The sequence below is a fragment of the Ambystoma mexicanum genome, chromosome 10 (assembly GCF_040938575.1).
Source record: "Ambystoma mexicanum isolate Mex_15411 chromosome 10, UKY_AmexF1_1, whole genome shotgun sequence".
Taxonomy (NCBI): Eukaryota; Metazoa; Chordata; class Amphibia; order Caudata; family Ambystomatidae; genus Ambystoma; species Ambystoma mexicanum.
The window spans coordinates 122,883,383-122,901,694 of NC_090932.1; the positions used below are offsets into that span (position 1 = coordinate 122,883,383).

Genomic DNA, 18,312 nt, shown 5'->3' on the forward strand with positions numbered 1-18,312 from the left:
GGCCAAGTGGATGTTTCCATCTTTGGGGCCCATTCTGCTAGAGGAGTTGTGGATTCTAAGTCAGACTTCCTGAGGGGCAGGCTGGGTGATTTTCTCTGTGCAGCTGATTGGTATAAAGAGTCTACTTTTAAAGCTATTCATCATAAAATGAGTCAGCATATGGTAAATGTTGTGCTTCAAGAGCTTTAAACTTGCATAATAGGAGGCCACGGGTCTCGACAAAGTATAGTCAACCCCTCTCAGTAATGTGAGTTGGGGTTTACATTCTATTAAGAGACATGGAGGTGAGTATTATCCCTCCCACCCTCACTCCTTGTTTTGTTCTCTCTTCATTGTAGTCTTTATTTGAGGAGAACGTCAGGTGGACCCATTCAGAAGACGAAGAAGAGTCAAGGTTTCTCTTAGTACGCTTCCTGGGTGGATTGCGTTTCTAGTCTGGACTCTGTTTTCAATTGAGTTTTTCTCACAGCTTCGGAAGAGGATGAGGGACTGACTGTTATGCTATGTATTTTTGTTTTAAAGCGCACAGTGGCCAGGGGAGAACCAGATAGTTATGCGATCCATAGGGAGTAGCAACTCGAGCTGCAAGATTTTGCAATAGCTGGAGGCGATGCAAGATATAGGGGGTCATTATGACCTGGGCGCAAAGGGATACCGGGCCCCGGTAATGACACCTGTACCGGGGTCAATAACGGTACCGCAATTTGCGGTACCATTATTGCCGCCTTCCCCCTTCCCATTGAGCAATATGCGGCTCAAATGGGAATGGAGAATGGCTCTGGTGAATGGGGAATTACTGGTCCCGCCGACCTCGGACTGGACCGGTAATTACTCCCTTCACCAGACCGGAGTCGGACCGATTTTAGAAGCAGCCATGGCGCCAATAGCGCCATGGCTACCTCCAAACTCGGAATGAGGGCCATAGAGAGGTTGAGCCAAAAAGAGGGAGTTGTAGTAGTCTAGGTGACTCAAGATGAGGGAAGAGGCTACTGGGGCATGCAAGTGAGCCGGGAGGAAAGGAAAAAACGTTTGCAAAACCCTAAGTTGATAAAAGCCTGCTTTGTTGATGGAACTAACCTGGGCTGAAGCGGGCAAGGAATTGGTAGACAAGAATCCAGGATTCTTCATGCTGATCCTACAATTTAGAAATAGCTAGTATGGGATGGAGTTTATAGAGTGAGGCAGAAACTGACGGGATGCTTTCCTGGCTGCCATCTTTGATTGGGATTTCTTGTCCTCCTCGTCGCCAGTGAAAAGGATGAGGTCGCACATTGAACAGGCAAGTTAGTTTATTGCACACGCAGAGCGCAATGGGCACGCCTTGAGGAGCGGGGAAACTGCTGTTCAAACCACGCAGTTCGAGAGCTCAGAGGGAGCTCTGGAACACAGCACTGTGCTTGCTAAAAGTTTGTGTTTTTTAACGTTTTTGTTGCATGTGAAAACATGTTTAATCTTTGGTGCTGGCTTTGGAGTAAAGACGTTTGATGCATAATACTTGCATCCATGTCTCTTAATAGAATCTAAACTCCCACTCACGCGAGTGGTTTGGACATTCTAGTATAAAACGCAGCCCTGTCTTTTACATTGCGTTCTGGGAGTTGGAGGTCTGCATTTAAAATGGAAAAAGGCAAAACTACAACATCCAGAATGCAATTAATAAAATCAGAAGGGGGGCATCCTCACGCATAGCGTGGGGTAACTTGAGAGCTCTGCTAAACTTTTAAAATAAATAAAATGGTCTGTGTATAAATTAGATCATTTTAGACAGCAGAAATCTTGGATTACTCTAGAACAGTGGTATTCAAACTGTGGGTCGCGACCCCCTAGGGGTCCGCGGGTGCATCCCAGGGGGGCCCTGAGAGCTCAGCATGAAAAAAGATTTTTTTTTTTTTTTTTAGATTGGAAGAAATGGGCAGGGGTGGCCCACATGGGCGGGCTGAAGCATGAAACTGTCTCAGGCAACAATGAAAAAGTGGCCCACAGTTGTAAATGGATATTCATTCCTTTAGTCACAGACTGGGCCTCATTACTACTATGGCGGACCAGTAACAACGGTGCTGGTAAGCTACCGGCACCGTTGCTACCGTTCCGCCATAGTAAGAGTTGTGCTCGTGGGTGCTTGACAGCCCCCGCCAGGTCTGACCTCAGCTCGTCGGATGCACCAGCACCGTTATTAACGGTGCCGGTGCATCCGAGCTCCCCCTTCCCATTTGAGCCATATGGGGCTCAAATGGGAATGGGGATCTACCGGCACCTTCGAAAGGGCAATTATCATGTCCGCCTAACTCGGCATGACCTAGTAATTGCCCATTCGCGGGTGTCAGACCCGGATGCAACTCCAGTGGCAGCCGTGCCGGTTTTACCGGCACAGCTACCGCCAGAGTAGTTATGAAGCCCACTGTTTCAATAGTACCCAAAGGGGTGCTTTGTGTTAAAATGTAAGTAAATTGTGATATATTCAGCAACAATGGTCAACATTACTAACTGCATAGTGGCCCCTCACCCATTATGGAGGAGCTAAGGAGCCAGCCCAGTGAAACAGTGAGCACTCCCTCAGCTGCTTTATCCAGCTAATGGAGTGCTCCTGGGCTGGCTGAACTGTCCCCTTTGACAGTTCAGTTTAGTTCCCCAGCCGCACATGCTCACTGAGCCATGCAAGTGCTGGGGCGTTTTGCTTCGCCAGCATTGCATAGCTCATTGGAAATGCTGGCTGGGGCACTGCATGTCTGTATGTCCGAGGGGGAGCTCCTGCGCCTCCTCGCACATACGGACAGAGCAGCTGGAGCAGCACCCACACACAGGCCAATGCAGAAGGTACGTTTATGTTCATTGTTTTTATTTAAACATGTGTATGGATGCGTTATGAGTGAGTGTATGGTGATGGATGCTCATGTGAATGATAGAGTGATTGCTGTATGAATGTGCAGCGCCTTGCATATACACATAATCATGTTCATTGTGTTAGGACCAGTGGGGCCCAGGGGACAGGGATGGTATCTTTTTACCGGACATCTATCATTCAAAACCCTCTGCCTTGTCCACAAGGCTTTCTGGGGCCTCGGTCCAAAATACCTTCAGCTATTCCTCCGCAAATACCTCCCCTCTCGAGCTCTTCACTCCTCTACCTCCAACTCCCTCAGGGTCAGTCGTTTATCAAAGAAACGAGCTGGGGGTAGATCTCCGTCTTCGGCTGGGGCCTCCCTCTGGAACAGCACCCTGCCACTCTAAAACTTGAGGAGAACCATCTTTCTTCCTGCACTTATCAGACCTACCCTGTCTGCTGCCTTAAACGTAGCACTTGCAAATTGCTGGCTGCACTACCACTGTTTGTTGCCTTTATTATTTATTTATTGTTATTTATCTGTTTCTCCTCTGCTTCGCACTTTCCACTTCTCCCCCCTTCCATGCACTTTTCCCCTCACACTTGCGCGTTCTCAATGTCACTGGGCCTAGTAAGATCGCTGTTTTATTCTCCTCTGTTCCCCTCCCTTGCCTTGTCACGCTCTGAAACACTTGTGTACGAGCGCGATAGAAATAAAATATCAATGCCTGCCCCCTGGACTCCCAGCAACAATTGCAAACTGTTTGGCTATTTACCCATTTTTTGTTAAAAGTATGCTCTACAATGCAACATTTTAACCTATTATTTAAAAAAAAATTCACAGGGGGAAACCCCCCCGAACCTCCCCTTAATGCCCCTCCACTTAAAAAAGATTCACCAGCCGCCACTGGCCCTCAGACTGTGTTGGGAACGGGATGGGGGAACCGAGGGACTATGGTGGGAGCACAATGGGCGGGAACCATGGGATAGTGATGGGAGCAGAGTGGGGAGAGCCCTGGGTGTGTGATGGGGTGGGGAGAGACCAGCGACTGGGTAGGAGTGGGATGAGGGAGCCCAGCGACTTTGATGGGAGCAGGTGACGGCGCGCAATATATACTGTCCATTTGGCATTTCTGGGGGGTCCCGACCTGCCCAAATTTTGCTCAGGGGGGCCCTGGCCAAAAAAGTTTGAAGACCACTGCTCTAGAAGGTCATCACGCCGCCTTTGATTTTTTTCTTTACATGTTCCCACCTGCAGCCATGAACGTGTAATTAGAAAAGTAAAACTATACATCACAAAACGCGAGGAAAAAAGGCATTGGGTGAGTTACTCACACTGCACGGCCCTGAGGCATAGTGAGTGCTCAGAGAACGAGGGAAACGTTTCAGTCATTAGTGCTTCATGCGGGCAGATCCTGGATAAAGGTTTATATCATCAGCGGGTGCGTGTGCCTAGCCTGATATGTGCTGTCTATTTCACGGGAGGGGGCCGTCGTGGCGTCTGGGGGGGGTGTGTGTGTCCCTTGCACAGAGCCAGTGAGGGACCACGGGAGTCAGCGGGTGATTTTAGCCGCACCTGCTTCCAATCCACGGAGGGCGGGACTTGAGCTCGGGGCAGGTGCGGGAGAGGGAAGTGTTCAGCCGGCAGCTGGGGCGGCTCTAATGCCGCAAGCCTAGCCACACGGCAGACCTTCCGCAGCCAGCCTCTTCCTCCTGCTCAAAACTGTGGCTGCACGACCAGCTGTCAACAAACAAAATGCAATCGTGTTGTCTTAGGCAAACGCGGTCTGAAAACACAAATGCAGCTCGTTGTCCAGCTCCGATGTGCGTTGTTTCGCTAGGCATGCCTTGTGTGGTGCTGAGTGCAGCCGAACTCCTTGTATCGTTATAAATGCATGCCTGAAAGTCCCACACTGGAAATGTCAGGAGCTAAGCAGGATTGCCTGAGCTCCTAGGACTTGAGGGGAACTTCCGCGTGCCGTTCATGAATATGACATCCAGTTCATATGTTGCTCTTTGCATTCTGGAACTTGTAGTCTTCCTTCACCCGTTTTAAATGTAGTGCTTACGTCACAAAATGCAAATCATTGAATAGGACTGGCTATCGTACTCCCCTGTTGCATGGGGACACAGGAGTGTTGATGGTGAAGCGGTGCGGTAGAGAGCGGACTCGTCCACTGACCCGGCGGGGCTGCGTACCGGAAGACCACGTTCCACCAGCACGTGACGTACACGCTCTACCTGCTTGCTCAGGAAAGTGTGGGCATCCCGCCAATTCCTATTTACATATACAAAACTGTCTATCGCCCTGCGTTGCTATTGGGGGGCGTGGGGGGATAAAGCCCCGGGTCTTTTGGTTGTAGCCCCAGATAAAACCTCAGGGGCTACAACCAAAAGGCTAGCGAGTCCCCAGTCCCGACAGCCCGACATTAGCCTAGCCCCGGATCTTTAGCAACAGCCAGACTCGGGATCTCACCCATCTCTACAGAACACTGGCAGAAAGGCTCTCACTTATGCACCCTTTCACTATCAGTGGGCGAATGCTCTGCATAGAACTTTCCTTTGATCCCACGCGGTGAGCATGTGGGATTAAAGGAGCGTTTAGCTGCAACAGAGTGTGTGCCCCCAAATGTCACATGCCTGAACTTGCCATGCTCAATGCAGCGCAGGTGGAGGACACACCCCCTTCACATGTCTTCACTCTTCAGGCAGTGTTCAATGAAGCCAGTGTCCTCGCGCAAAAACAAAAACATAACGCACTATTTGGAGTGCCGTCACACTTGAAATGCAATGAATACCCCTAGCCGAAATAATCATCGTTCTAGGGCTATGGGGTGTGTGCCTAATAACGTAACCTGTACCCATATTCATGGCGACCCAATTCTGCACCTCATAGATGTCCCGTCGACCGTGATTAACACCCCTAGGCCCATCTCAAAAAAGTACTTTATTAAGTGCTTTGTTTATCCAAGAAGGCGTCAGCGCGCAGGCTTCGCCCCATTCGTTATAGGATAGCTCAGGGGCAACGCATTTCTTTAGGAAGCAAGACAGCGCAGAGCACCACTGGTTCGAATCCCGATCACGCGCTTAGAAACCATCCCCGGATTAAACATGTTATAAAAGAATCATTAGAATCAGTCAACAATGATGTTAACTGTCAAAGGGTTCATATTAAAATGCAATGTATTCAAGAATGCCCCCCCACCCCAAGACGCTACCGGCTATACACGCACCTACACTGCCTATGCTCCCCGAGGTTAACATATTGTGAACGAAGTGTTCCCTCAAGAGTCCTTTATTCTGCGGCAGACATGTCCGTTTTAACAATAGTTCCCACGCAGCTGTTTAGCGACCACCCACTATTGCAGCAAACGAGCGTCCACAAAGCTCTATCAGAGACGGGCAGTAACGACTGGTCTGTTGCACGAGATTGGCTCGTCAATAGTGAATAGTTTTATTCTGGGTTTCTCCACGTTCATGGCCACGTAATGTGTCACCCTTTTCGCGCGAGCACATCTCAAAAGCCGGTCCGTTAATGTAATGAAAGCCCATTGTGAAATATGAGCCTAATGGCATTCCATGTATGATACTCGGGGCCGTAACGACAGGTCCGTTAATGAAGCTAATATGTCATCCGGAACCTTCACAGATGTGCGAGAGTCAGGTGATTCCAGCGAGTGATAGCTGGAGAGGAAAGCACGCCTCGCTGCCATTTCCTCCAGCTCAATTAATCCTAAAAAGTTTTCTTCCCACCGCTCGGTGGAAAATGAACTTTCCGTCGAAACAATTATTCCAGTGCATGAATGGTTATGGGACTGGGCCTTGATTGGATGGCCCGACCGTCTCCCCATTGGCTGGCGAGGAGAACCCCCGCGTATATAAGGGCCGAGTGCCGAAAGCTCGTTCACTCAGACCCCGGCCAGAACAAGAGCTGCTGCTGTGTGAGCGCTGCAGTGGCCCGGGAGGTACCATCAGGACATATCGGACTCGCTGCTAGGCGACAAGAGGACCCTCCCCAGAGACCTCTGCACCTCCCACAGGAGCCCTTCCAGAGAATGCTCCACAAGCCGGCCTTGCTGCTGCTGCTGCTTCTGCTGCTGGTGGTGTGTGCATGTGCGGACCAGGACAGCGAACAGAATGACCCGGCGAGCGGCCGCAGGGCGAGGGGAGCAGCGCACAGCTCAGGTAAGGCAGGGCCAGCAGGTGGGGCCAGGGGACGTGCCTGCACCTCGGCTCCCCAAGTCACAGCAGGGATACTGCCAACTGCTCGGGTAGGCAAGGCGCAGAACCGGGGCGAGGGGTTGCACAAGTAAGGGACGGGGCTGTTTATAGATGAGGGGCTTAAGGAAGAGGGCAAGGTGTGGGGCGACGGGGCTTGAGGAAGAGGGCAAGGTGTGGGGCGACGGAACAGCGCTCAGGTAAAGGAGCAGAGTGGGGGCGCGCGCCGGTAAGGAAGGCGTGAGGGGAGTGGGATGTGAGTTGTTGCGTACAGCTTGGTAAGTTAGGAGCAATCCGGGCACGGTGGAGGGTGGGCACCGGGTTGAGGTCTGAATGCCACCAGACAGAGCACTGCCACGGCTCTTAGTTTCAGTAAAGTGGGTGTTTGGGGGGGGGGGGGGGTTTACAGCAATGCGCTGCGAGCGAGAGTGCCTGGGCTCACGCAGCGCTTCCTTTGCTCAGGGAGTTGAAGGGTAACCTGTCCCAGCCCCGAGGGCCAATGGCGGCGACCGTCAGTGGATGCGGAAGCCGTCGCACGGCGCGATTGGGATACGATGCTGCACCTCGTAGGCGCTTCTAGGCACTAGTTGACGTGCCTGGTAGAATCGCGTAGCTTTAAACAGGATCTATATGCTTCCGAGGGGGGAGGGTTCTTGTCCTTTTATAGCAGCTTAAAACAGGTGCTACACGGCAAGTTATTTGTGCAGAAGGCGGATTGTCAAGTTGTTTCTGGTTTAGCAATCCGAGCTGAGGACAGAGCACTGTGGGTCTTTACTAACGTGCATTCCTCCTACTGGTTCTTTGTGTGGTATTGAAAGAGTTAACCGTCTCAGTAGTCGACCTCTTAGGAGGCTGTGCACGGGTCTCTGCGCCGGGCAGCGCCAGCGCTGACGACTCTCCACTACTGCACTGGCAACCTGGCTGCATGGGGAACGCGCCATGACCAGTGTGGGTTAAAGCCACGCCGACGGGTGGGATTGTGTTGCGCCAAGAGGGAAGGCTCTTCAGCCAGTAGCACTTCTGGGCAGTTGGCATTCTCCTATTTTATTCTGGTTGGGGTACTGCTGTGATGCCAGTGAGGAATAACATTAGAACCCACTTGTGATGCTGGGCGGGCCAGCACACCCCCTGGCCCGCTCCCAATATATACATTGCAAATGCCTGATGGTCATTCATTGCGATGCCTCTAAATGGCGAGACACGTGTGCTCATGTGGACAGCTTGTCATTGGATTGTGATGCTTGGGCTATGTTGTCTTGGCGTGAGGCCCACGCCGCACTGCTTCTGGGTGACCACAGGAGATCTAATCTAGACGGATGGCCTGGCCCACATGCTCCAGCAAGACTAACTTCTCCGGAGGAAGCCCCGCAGCACCGTTCCCTACCCTGGCTGTAATCAGTAATCCATGGAATTCATAGATTACTTATCAATACGAATTGATGGGTAAAGAATAGGCTACTTTAGCAAGGTTTTTCAGAAGGACAGAGGGGCTTTGGTGGTTAAAGCATAGTACCCACTGGAGCACTTGTGTGGCAACATAGGTACTTGGTCTGAACTGCAATGCTTCACGGTGAACATTACAAACTAGTGCCTTTTTAATTGGTGGTTATTAACTCTGTGAAGACTCGCGAAAGTGGTGCCCCCCAGAGGGGCCACTTTGCGTATGTTTAGCAGGATGCATAGAAAAGACATTAGTCTTATCACAATTTAGATTGGTGTTTAAATTGGGCTCGCTGTAAATTAATCCAAGGGCAGTTGTTGCGACATTGTATACAATTGGCCTTGCATGTTAGCGACACATTTATTGTGTAGCTCAGCTAGTACACCATACAAGGTTACCTGGTAATTGGATGCATTGTCGGGTTAACAATTTGTAATTGGCAGGCAACTATCCGTGTGACAGGCTAAGCACTATTGAATATGCACAGCAGTAGTGCCATTAAAAGACTCTTGTGGGGTTGATATGATATGGTATTTATAAGGTGCCTATACACAAGTGTTTCAAGGCGGACCGAGGCAAGGGAAGGGAGGGGGGGGGGGAAATGGAGACACAGATCTTACTAGGCCAGGCGACATTGAGATCGTGCAGGGGAGGGGGATGAGAAACTGCAGGGGGCAAAGTATAAAACGATAGGTAAAAAGTGCGGACAGCTTGTGGCAAGTGCAGGGGTAAGTGCAGACATCAAGTGTCAAAGGCTTGTGAGGGTTGTAGGGATGTGTGCAGGTGTTAACAGGGAGGCAGTGCAGATGGCAGGGGGGAGGACATGGGCCCGAATTCAGAGGGTAGCCAGGTGACCAGTGCAGTTTCAGGCAGGAGTTCGGCAGGGGAGAAGAGGAGAGAAAGCAGAAGCAAAGAGGAAGGTCTTCAGATGGTTCAGCTCCTGCTTTAGGGAGGCAGGGAGGCCCCAGCCTAAGAAAGAGATCTACCATCAATGTGTTGCTTGGCGAAGCAACCAACCCTGAAGTAGTTGGAGGCGGATGAGTGAAGAGCTCAAGGGGGAAGATATTTAGGAAGAGACAGTTGACAGTATTAGGCCCCAGAAAGCATTGTGGATAATACAGAGGGTTTTGAATTTAATCCTCGCATTGACTGGGAGCCAGTGCAAAGATTTCAGTCATGGAGAGATATGATTCCCTGGGCTTGAGGCCAAGGATATACGATCCCTGGACACGTCTTGCAGTCCTGTTATGGATGAGTTGCAGAGAGTAGAAGCAGGCAGATTTAGAAAGAGGCTGTTGCAGTAGTCCAGCCTAAAGAGAGTTCTGGAGACCGTGAGCTTTTGGGGGAAGGAGAGGAAAGGAAGAGTACCTCTGAGGAGGTGCAGCTGGTAGTGTGACTTCTGAGAGCTGCCTGAGATGTGAGGAGGGAAGCGGAGTCGAGTCGAAGTTTTTAGCCTCACAGGTGGGAGAAGGAAGAGGGCCAAGGGAGTCTGGCCAGAGGGTGCATCTGTGCTAATGAGGAAAATCTGTCTTACTGGTATTAAGGCAGAGATCATTGGCGGCACACCACTCCTGGATAGCGGACAAATAGTCAGATGAGAGAGGGCGATAAGGTGGCGGAAGGGAGCCTGACAATGAGATTTGTGTCGTCCGCATAACACGGAAAGTTGGAGCAGAGAGCGGCAATGCTGCGGTCAAGAAGTGCCAGGTTTTGGTTGAACAGCAAATGGCTGCAGTTGTCTGCTTCTAGATCACGCACTGTTAGGAAGAATTCTCAAGAATGGTTAATACCCTTACCTACTGAGTCCCTCAGCAGCTTTGCTGGATTTCTAAGAATATTTTTTTTTCACCTGGTAAGAGTGTGAGCCCCCCCCCCCTCTTGTCTTTTGATTTGTATGTTTAAAATTTTCATAGATTGTGGAGCCTCACCTACTCCATAGGCATCAGCTTTTTACTGTGTTACACAGCACCTTCAGTGCAGTGACACAGGGTTGTATTTTAGATTTCCCAACTCTGACTCCATTTTCTGGGACTGACTACTGTCTCCCAGAACATGTAAAGTTGCCATTGACTTTATTAGTCTTTTTAAATCCACAGAACCAGTACAAACCATCTTACATGGAGTACTGGAAAGGGTTAATACTTATCCCTTTTTGTCTGTTTCTCTTGGAGCATTGTTTTGCTCCCTTTTTCATCAAGACTTGGCTGGTGGCAGTGGTAACTACCATATTTTTCCTACTGTGGTTATCTTAAATAACCCTGGTATTGTTAAATAACCCTGGTATTGTTTTAGGCTATCTTTATAGCCCCAAACTTAAACCAGCTGGACCATATACGGTTTTATATGGTTCTGGCTGGGTTTATTCACCATTTCTTTTTGAAAATGACTCTCGTATTTTTCTCTGCGTGCCAAATCAGGTTTGGTTCCTTTTGTTCACTGTCTCTTCGCGGGCTTCTACACAGAAGCCCTTCTTTAGGCGCCTAAAAGTCTGGGTAGGCAGGATGTGAGGGAACTGGTTTTAGGACCCCTGCCATCGGTTCCCTTGGTAACCCAAATCACACTCCTGTTTGATTGGCTAGGTGACTGTCCGGCCAGGACAGCCACCCTGCTGTGTGATTGACAGCAAGGCTGTGTGAATGGGGGGGGAATACTGCATAAAAAGCAGGTCTCTGTCTGGAAAGGCAGAGTCGCTACTGGAACGAAAACCGATGAGGAGCTGATGGAAGAGAACCCTTGCCACGACCAAACCGCCCGGTGAAGCCCTCCTGCAGGCCCGAATCCTCTTAACTCCAACGACAGAGAAGATCCTCCAGGAATCTTCTTCCCCTGAGCTGCTGGGACCAACCAACTACAAGCCAGGACTCCCTCTGGTTGAATTCACTGTACAGAGCTACAGTGGGCCGTATAGCCAGGAAGGTCGGACCATGCTTGGGTTTTAAGGAACACACCTTCGTTGCTTTGCTCTACCGCTGGTTTCTTCCCTGGGCAGTGCAATACCTCATGAACCGTGATACTGCTAGGAACCTTAGCTACAGCTTCTTCTCCATTTTAAAGGTACTGTGCAAATCTGGTTGATCGTGTTCAGCCGCGGTGAAAGTGTGTGCAATCTTTCTCCAATCCGAGGGCTTGTCCATCTCTACTCGTTAAACTAACTTTTCTGCCGACCAACTTTGTCCGGAACTCTTGGCAAAGAATTAACCGCGAACTACCCTGAACTGTGTGATCTTGAGCAAAAGACTTTTGTTCTATTGACTTAAAGCCTATTTGATTTGATTCCATCACTGTAGATCCTTTTTAGATTGCCCTGCTTACTTACCTGTCGGTGCTGCTCAATTTCTGCTTCAACTTTGTCTTTCCCTTTTTGCTCCAACTTCATTTTGTTAGCTTAACTTGTCTGGAAACTATTGAGTGGTGTAAGAATGTGATTTAACTGCTTAACTTTAGTGAAATGTTATACTACTGATGTGTAAATAAAGGTATATTCTTTTACTCAGAAACCTTGAGTCAGTGTTTGTTTGTTTGAATCATAGTAATTGCTGTCCTTTGTGCAACTATTGATACTGATCACTTGCTCTTGATATAAGACTGGCTACTCGGCCATCACTACCACTTTTACTGTGTAGTACAGGCTTGTACCAAAGGTGGATTTGTACTGTCACATGTAGTCTTAATTGTGTTTGGTGTTCCCAAAGGGTACTGCATTTAATTCTGCCTGAATCAAGATCTTCTCAACGTCATTTAATTCACCTGCTGTAGCAGTTGTGAGATCTTGTAGGCTCTTGCAATTGTGTAACTGGTGTTAGTAGGGGAGCTTGGAGAATTTGACTTTGGCATGCTCTTAAATCTGTGACACTGGCTGTTTTGAGGACCTATCCACATGTCCTCCTTCTAGCTTCTCTGTGGGAGGAAGCGTAATTCTCAAAATTAACAAACTCGGATATGTGTGCATTCGTGAAAGATCGTCTCAAAAAATGGTTCCTAAGAATATTATTGAGAGAAGGGTGCATTTTTGGAGCAAGCATGTGCTTTGTCACATTGGAAAGTATGGTAATAAACATGTTCACTCAGATATTCATATCCTAATGCATCTTTTGAGCGAGTTGGTGGTTTTATCTCCCCCCTGCCTTTTAGTTAAGGTATGTGGGAACATGTAACCTTTTTGGATCTATGGCATTCAACTTGATTTGTACACTTTCGGGTCAACTGTGGTGAGTGAGATTACCAGCCCTGGCTTCTTGAGTGAATCTAGGTTCTTTAATGAGAACTAATTAAATGGCTGTAGTGTTCATGGTGTAATCACTCTGTACTGAGGATATGACCTTAGGGTGTATACACACCATATAGTCTGTAATGCAGGGTGCTCATGCATGCTGAGTTGGGAGGGATACATTTCCATTCTTCATGGAGGGAGGGGTAGTAGTTGTGGATACAAATATTTCATGATCATGTTCATGTTATCAGCGATGTAATTAGTTCTTGTAATTGACAAGCCAAGAGGTCCACCATTGATTTTAGGTTAAGGAACCCCTGCTTTTTCTCTTTGCAGCTGAAGTTGTCCGCTGTTTAAGCAGTGCGCTCCAAGTGGGCTGTGGAGCGTTCGCGTGTTTGGAGAATTCGACGTGCGACACTGATGGGATGTACGACATCTGCAAGTCCTTCCTTTATAGTGCTGCTAAATTTGATACTCAGGTACACAACCAAGTTCGTCTTATTACAGTTTGCGTTGTACCTTACAGTGTTTGACTGAAGCAGGAAGAAGATGGATATGGGTTCAAATCGGAGGAGGTATTTTACTGTCATTGCTGGACATCAATTTCTTGCCTTCCATGTCGAAGGCACACCGGTCCATACAGACACTGGGCCTGTATCTCTAGGCTCCTGTTTCGTGCTGCCCATTGCCCACTCCAGAACCCTTTCACAGAACATCCATTTTTATAATTGGTTCCTCTTTGGAGGTCTGGCAAGTTTTCTTTGCCACACTGAGCTGTTTACTATAGTGTTGTCTGGACCCAAACATTTTGCAGCCAATATCTTAAACTTGGCAGCTGTCTAGTGGTGAACTCTCACAGCTAACTGGTGAGCAAATATGAATAGTGCTGGTCTTCAATATTTCAATGCAGTAAGTCATTTATATGTACAGGATAGTCCTCTGATCCAATGATTTCCATGCATGTGTTGCCAGGGATGCCTAAGGATTGAGTAAACGGAGGGAGGAATGGCATGGCGTGGGACATAGTGTGTAGGTGTCTGGTTACGAGCCTGCCCTTAGCCATGTTAATCCCTATGGCCATTCAACTCCTCCACATGGAAACTCTTTGAGCTCGCTAAAAGAATTCTGTCCATGCCTTTCCATTAGAGGAAGGGCCCTAACAACACAACATGTGACTTGCACCCAAACCACGTTGTTGGTGTCTTCACTATCTTACAATGTTTAAACGAGTGGAAGGTTCTTTGTCCTTCCCAACCAGCTTTCCTGTTGGGTGATCTGTGGTGAATCAGGTTTGTGTTTTTTTTTTTTTTTTTTTTTTTTTTTTTTTTTTTTTGGGAACTTGTTGGATGCTTCCATCTATTGTGTTTGGGGTGGGATGTGAAGAGGTTGTTAGCCAATGTGGGGGTGGGGTGGGGGCAGGTAAAGGACGAGAGGTCTTGAAATTACGAGGCTGTGTGGGAATGCGGGAACATGTATTGCAAATCTGGACAGATTTTCCGGTTGCTTGTTAAATTTGGCATCAACTCGGCTTGACCGTTGAGAAGAGTGCACTGTACAACTGTGTGTTTGTCCAAACATGCACTTAACATTGGATTTATTTATTCATGCAATGCCCATGCACACACATACAATATCCAGGGTTGTGTGGCCAACCCCTTACTGCCAGGGTGTTATGCAAGTCTATGCAAAAGGACGAGCATGCTCGTCCTTGTTATGCCGACCCTTTCTTGCATGAACATCGAGGGGATTGGCGGGTTAAGGGGGGGGGGGGGGGGGGGGTAATTAAAATAATAATAAAAAAAAAAGTCCCAGTACAGTGTCAATCTGTGCCCTTTACCAAGACAGAATAAGGCAATAAAGTTCCCCCATAAAGATTAGTTTAATTCCATGCGGTCTACTAGCTTGACATTTTGCTTTGTGTCGACCATCAAATGTTCTTAACCCCTTAAGTGCCCGGCTATTATGCAAAAAGGACCAGCATACTCGCCCATAATAACTAACTGACATTTTTTGACGACACACTTTCTAACCTGTGACTTAGCGCGCAGTGGTGCCACAGGATTTGTAGGCACACTTTTGCATTCTGGCCCTATTTATCAGCACACTCCGTCCTGTTAAAAGCAAACATTGGCAAAGCCTACTTGTGTTATATTATTATTATTATTATATATATATATGTTTTGTCTCGGCATAGGGTTTAAAGCTTTGATACTAGATGCCTAGGTACTTGCACCGTTTTTCACCCACCTTCTACCAACAACTGGTAGCTTACCACTGGGGCAGTGCCTAGCAAGTACCTCCCCATGCCTACACAAGGGTCACGCTTGTTTTTTTGTTAGTGCCCCTGTCCTCACAATTAACAAAACTCAGTGCGCAGATGGATTTTATTTTTTATACAGGCAAAACAAGAATGACTATGCAGTGCTGGGTTGCATGGAATGCCAAAGCATATGGATTTTGTGTATCCTTCATGGTTTCTTTTTAATTGGTGTGTTCGATTTCTTAACGATCACTAGAAGATTAAACTCTTCGGCATTCATTCCGAACATGGGAACACATAGTTGGCTCCGACAGGCCTATAAGGCAATAGGCCCATGGTTGAGGCAAAAAACGCTAAATACTGGTGTTGGCCAGTTTATTTGGTCAAAGTGGGGCACTTTTTGGCCGACGGCCTGTTAGTTACTTCACTATGCGGCCTTTATATTGTTTTAAATGTGTGTATGTGTACTTCACTACAGCGCTGCTGTTCAGCGTAAAGCAGCGAATGTGCGTTCCCAGTTTTAACTTAGTTGTATGACCTTAATGTGTAAATTCAACTGATCGTATTTCAGACTGTGGCATCTTTGAGTGCAATATCTTGAGGCCAAACCCTTTATTTTTTTAAACATTAAATAACCTGGTTAAAAAGCTGTGTATGATGCTGTATTTCTGCACACCTTAATTGACATATCAGCCCACATTTTGAGGCTTATGGCTGACTGAGAGGTCTTCTCATTGGACCGCATTGTCATAAGGATGAATATTGGTATCTATCTACCTGTGCTGAGCTAGTGTACTGACTCCTCTCCACAGCTTTGGCAATTACACATTGGCATGTATTTTCCTGCCAACATACTGATGCAACCCAGAAGTTTCAGCAGATATGGTCTGCCATTAAAGGTGGGATCCAAAATTATATAACTGTTCTGTCAAAACTCCATGCCATGTGTAGTTTTGATGTGGCAAAATCCTTAACTGCCCCCTCAGTGGATCACATGTCTTACAAACATCTCTCTCTATATATATTTATTTTGTGAGAAAAGCTCTTGTTGGCAATTTGATAACTGGCTACTTCCAAAAGTATACTCTGGGCCATAGTGAACTATTTAGGTGAAATGTGTAATGCCCTCTCCTGAGCAAAAAAAGGCACTTGGGAAAATTTCACTGGTGCAATTGTGTTTTGAGTGATATAACGCCTCCATGCAGCAGTGGTTGGAACCTTAATTCGTCCATCTCAATTTAGCACATATTTGCAGTGGCTTAGTTTCTTGGGTGATGCAAGGTGTTTATTCCTTTTAACAGGGCAAGGTGTTTGTAAAGGAGAGCTTGAAGTGTATTGCCAATGGAGTTACCTCCAAAGTTTTCCTTGCTATCCGAAGATGCTCCACTTTCCAAAGAGTGATTTCTGAGGTCCAAGAAGAATGTTACAGCAAGTTGGATATATGCAGCATTGCCAAACGCAACCCGGAAGCAATAACCGAAGTTGTGCAGCTTCCACATCATTTTTCAAACAGGTAGGCTGTGCTGGTGTACTTGCAAGGGCTCTCAGCTGCCATACCAGGGAAAATGAGTGCTCTTCTGTTCACAGAACTTGGCGTTTCAGTACATTTCTTAGCTTATTTAGGCCTGGGTCTGCAGTGCCTTTTAGGTTTCTGCAAAATGTCGGGTGACCCACAAATAGATGGTGCAGTGCAATAACATTTTTGGTATCTGTACATGGCAAATTTAAGGAATCCCAACCATGATCTTCCCGTGCAATTCACTTATTTGGGAGACAGCTTGCTTGCATCAGTTTGGGGGATGTCCTCTGTAATGCTCCCACTGAGTACATGAATTGAATCTCTTTATGAGGGCAGTGTGAAGGCAGCCCTTTGAAGGGTGGGAAGGTTAATTTTTGGATCCTGGCCTCCCTCTCGTTTGGTTGCACAAGCATCAAAATACAGTTCTCTTTGCCACAAAACTGGCTTTCTCTGAGATGGGGATCTACGGCTTACCCTGCCCTTCAATACATTGTGGCAAGCCCTTTTGGGCAAGATTGACCCTAGATGTCACTGCAGGTAATATGTTTCTCCGGGTAGGCTAAGTCATCTGCTTGTAGTTGACGCACAGTTGGGGCCGCATGTGCTTTTCTCAGACCATGTTTCTGTTAGCTAACAAAAGCTGGACCTTTTTACCTGTTCTGTCCCATGCTATTGTTTACACCGCTATGCACTAGCTTTCAGCTCCGTCTTTGCTCTTATAGAGGTACACTCTTTAGCAGAAGGATTGAGTCAGTACCTTCAGTGGTCTGCACTCTTTGGTTCTCGAATCCCAACCGAGCCATGTTTTGAGGATAACCACTGCTTTGAGTCACTGTCTTGAAATACATTTATTCTGAAAAGAGTCGTTTTCAGGACAAGGTGTGTGTGTACCCTCCTCCATGTTAACCATTTGTGGAATGTTTGCTTGTATCTTAGCACAGTGTTGGGAATAGCATTAAAAATGTGCGGAGCGCATTGGCTTTTTTTGGTCTTGTCATTAAATGTGCCAGAATATGATGTGGGTGTCTGCGTTGCTGGTGTCGAGAGCCTATGCTTGACCATGTTCATGTATCTCTAATGCTGCAACACTTGCTTAGGGTTTTCTATTATTGTCTTACCACAGATATTACAATAAGCTCCTGAAAAGTCTCTTGGAGTGTGATGACGAAATGGTTGGTGCCATCAGGGACAGCTTGATGGAAAAAATTGGGCCGAACATGGCAAGCCTCTTCCACCTGCTCCAGAACAGTCACTGTTCCCAAATGCTCTCTCGTGGAGAGTTCAACAGAAGACGTCCTTCAGAGCCCCAGAAACTGAAAGTCTACTTCAGAAACCTTCGCCCTGAAGGACCATCTAACATGAAGCGTACTTCCTCTGAGGGTGTCTAAATTATGGGCCTTGGTGTATCGATCGTACAAACGACATCCTTACCAAAGTAGCATCCTCCACAACTGGGGAAGAAAAAACGATTTCATGTGTAGCAGACAATGTTTTAAGTAGAATGTATTTTAGTTTAGCCTCTTAATTTTTAATCGGTTCTGTACTAGAATAAAAGCATGGCGATAGGCATCCGTGTTCTCATGGCCTGCTTCCTGCAAGGGATATTTTCCTGGCCTCATCCATCTCAAATCTACCCTCTCATCAATGGCCTTGTTCCTTTATCCTGTGTCTTAAGGTAGTGTGAGAAGAGAGCGTGTATGCACCCCCCCAAATCCCCAGTCCCCTATATATTTTTCCCTAAGCTATTTATAAGTGGTCTTATTGCCACCACTGCAGAATTTTGTCATTGGTTATCCGACTTCCCTTCCGGCTGTAAATGGTTGCGCCATAGCAAGATGGCTGA

The 18,312-nt window shown here is 47.6% G+C and overlaps 1 protein-coding gene across 1 annotated transcript; it reads left to right on the top strand.

Annotated features, from left to right (window-relative positions):
* Nucleotides 1-6,733: 6,733 nt before the first annotated feature.
* Nucleotides 6,734-18,038, top strand: STC1 (stanniocalcin 1). The gene is made up of 4 exons (XM_069617603.1): nucleotides 6,734-7,006; nucleotides 13,027-13,169; nucleotides 16,252-16,463; nucleotides 17,593-18,038. The coding sequence occupies exons 1-4, from the start codon at nucleotides 6,877-6,879 to the stop codon at nucleotides 17,855-17,857; spliced, it is 750 nt and encodes a 249-aa protein (XP_069473704.1). The 5' UTR covers nucleotides 6,734-6,876; the 3' UTR covers nucleotides 17,858-18,038.
* The last annotated feature ends 274 nt before the right edge of the window (nucleotides 18,039-18,312 follow it).

Coding starts and splice junctions, on each gene's coding strand:
- STC1 (XM_069617603.1), top strand. CDS start 6,877: ATGCTCCACAAGCCGGCCTTGCTGCTGCTGCTGCTTCTGCTGCTGGTG. Junction 7,007..13,026: donor GGGAGCAGCGCACAGCTCAG/GTAAGGCAGGGC, acceptor TTCTCTTTGCAG/CTGAAGTTGTCCGCTGTTTA. Junction 13,170..16,251: donor CTGCTAAATTTGATACTCAG/GTACACAACCAA, acceptor TCCTTTTAACAG/GGCAAGGTGTTTGTAAAGGA.